This window comes from Symphodus melops (genome assembly GCF_947650265.1).
Source record: "Symphodus melops genome assembly, chromosome: 20".
Taxonomy (NCBI): domain Eukaryota; kingdom Metazoa; phylum Chordata; class Actinopteri; order Labriformes; family Labridae; genus Symphodus; species Symphodus melops.
The window spans coordinates 20,030,910-20,032,313 of record NC_136710.1 but is presented as its reverse complement, the minus strand read 5'-3'; the positions used below and the strand labels follow the sequence as shown (position 1 = coordinate 20,032,313).

General features: G+C 51.4%; 1 protein-coding gene across 3 annotated transcripts in view; it reads right to left on the bottom strand.

The window, feature by feature from the left end:
* Positions 1-520: 520 nt before the first annotated feature.
* fam113 (family with sequence similarity 113) overlaps positions 521-1,404 on the bottom strand; it is a 12,337-nt gene continuing 11,453 nt past the window's right edge. For all 3 annotated transcript variants that reach the window (XM_079371232.1, XM_079371231.1, XM_079371233.1), the window contains 2 exons: positions 1,236-1,307; positions 521-938 (listed from right to left, as the gene is read on the bottom strand). In XM_079371232.1, the coding sequence (XP_079227358.1) occupies positions 781-938; positions 1,236-1,307 (230 nt within the window). In that variant the 3' untranslated portion in view covers positions 521-780. The remainder of the gene's footprint in view (positions 939-1,235; positions 1,308-1,404) is intronic.

The window sequence follows — 1,404 nt, the reverse complement described above, 5'->3', positions numbered from 1 at the left end:
GGAGTGAACAATCAGGAGAACTACAAACCTGCAGCTCTCCCAGCGTGCTCGCTCCACAAACAAGAGCGTCCTTTTACCGGCTGCTGGTTTAACACTCATTGAGTTCAACGTGTCGGGCTGCTGAAGGGCTTTGATGTGTGATGCCTTTAAAACCTGGACCAGGTTTAAGTCCACAACGCTCGTGGTTGGCGCGTTAGAAGCGAGGGGAACTACCTCACGCACGGCCTGCTGCGACCTCCACCTCAGGGAGAGGAAGTGGACGAGAGGAACACAAAGAAATGCTTCCGACATTAGATTTGAAGAGGCTCATTTTTAAACATTTTAAACTGTCGCTCGTGTGTGAAAGGAGACGCTCGGTCAGGTTGGGATTTTAAGTAACACCTGTCAGACATTGATTCTGGTGGTTTTCACACCTGTGTTCATGGAGCTCTGAGCAGGGTGAACACAGAGCACCTGCAGGTGCCGGCTGCCTGAGGCTACAGATCAAGGTGTTCGATGAGGCGTGCATGAAGAACAGAGGAAGGCTTTAAAACTGATTTTATTATGAACAGAAAACATGGTGTTAAACTCCGTCACCTGAAAACTGAACTAAATTGGATTTTGGAACATGTTGAAACACTGATCAGTGAATTATAATTCAGCCATGGCGAGCAGCGGCGTGCTTCTATCTAACCTTAATTACTAAGCTGATGCACACTCCGGAGACTTCAAATTCACTTAACCTCGCGTCCCCCCGTCCCCGCTTTCTCTCCAACTCGTCTTCTGCACGCTGACAGTGACTCAGGAGTCCCCCGCCCGCTTCCTGCGTCTCACCATCTGTACAGAGAGCGTCTGTGTGACATGTGGGGGGGCGGGGGAGAGGGGTACGGCTGAGCCCTGTTCGGCCTCCTCTTCAGTCTCATGCAGCCGTCGTCCTGATCGGGAATAGTAATCTCCACCTGGGAGAGAGAGAGAGAGAGAGAGAGAGAGAGAGAGAGAGAGAAAGTTGTGTTTCCTGTTGGAGCTGGATTTCAGACACTTCCTGTTTTCATCGCTCTTCACATCCAGCAGCTGCTCATATTTATAGAATTCAGACTCCTGCAGCGGCTGCTCGATGAGAAGAGGCGGTTTGTATCAGCGAGCCAGCACACACTCGGAGGAACGCCACGACCTGAACGGCGAGGGTCACACGGAGACGTCTCCACAGTTTGGAGTCGAAACCTTCCTGAAACAGTCTGACCGTCTCACATTCGTACCTGCACGGAACCTGTGGTCAAACGACAGCCAGCGACCTCGCTGCTCCGGGAATCGATTCAGAGGACGATGAGCTGCAACACAGGAGACAAAAGAGTTAATACAGCGTCTGAGAGAGAGAGGAGAGAGAGAGAGAGGAGAGAGAGAGAGAGAGAGAGAGAGAGAGAGAGA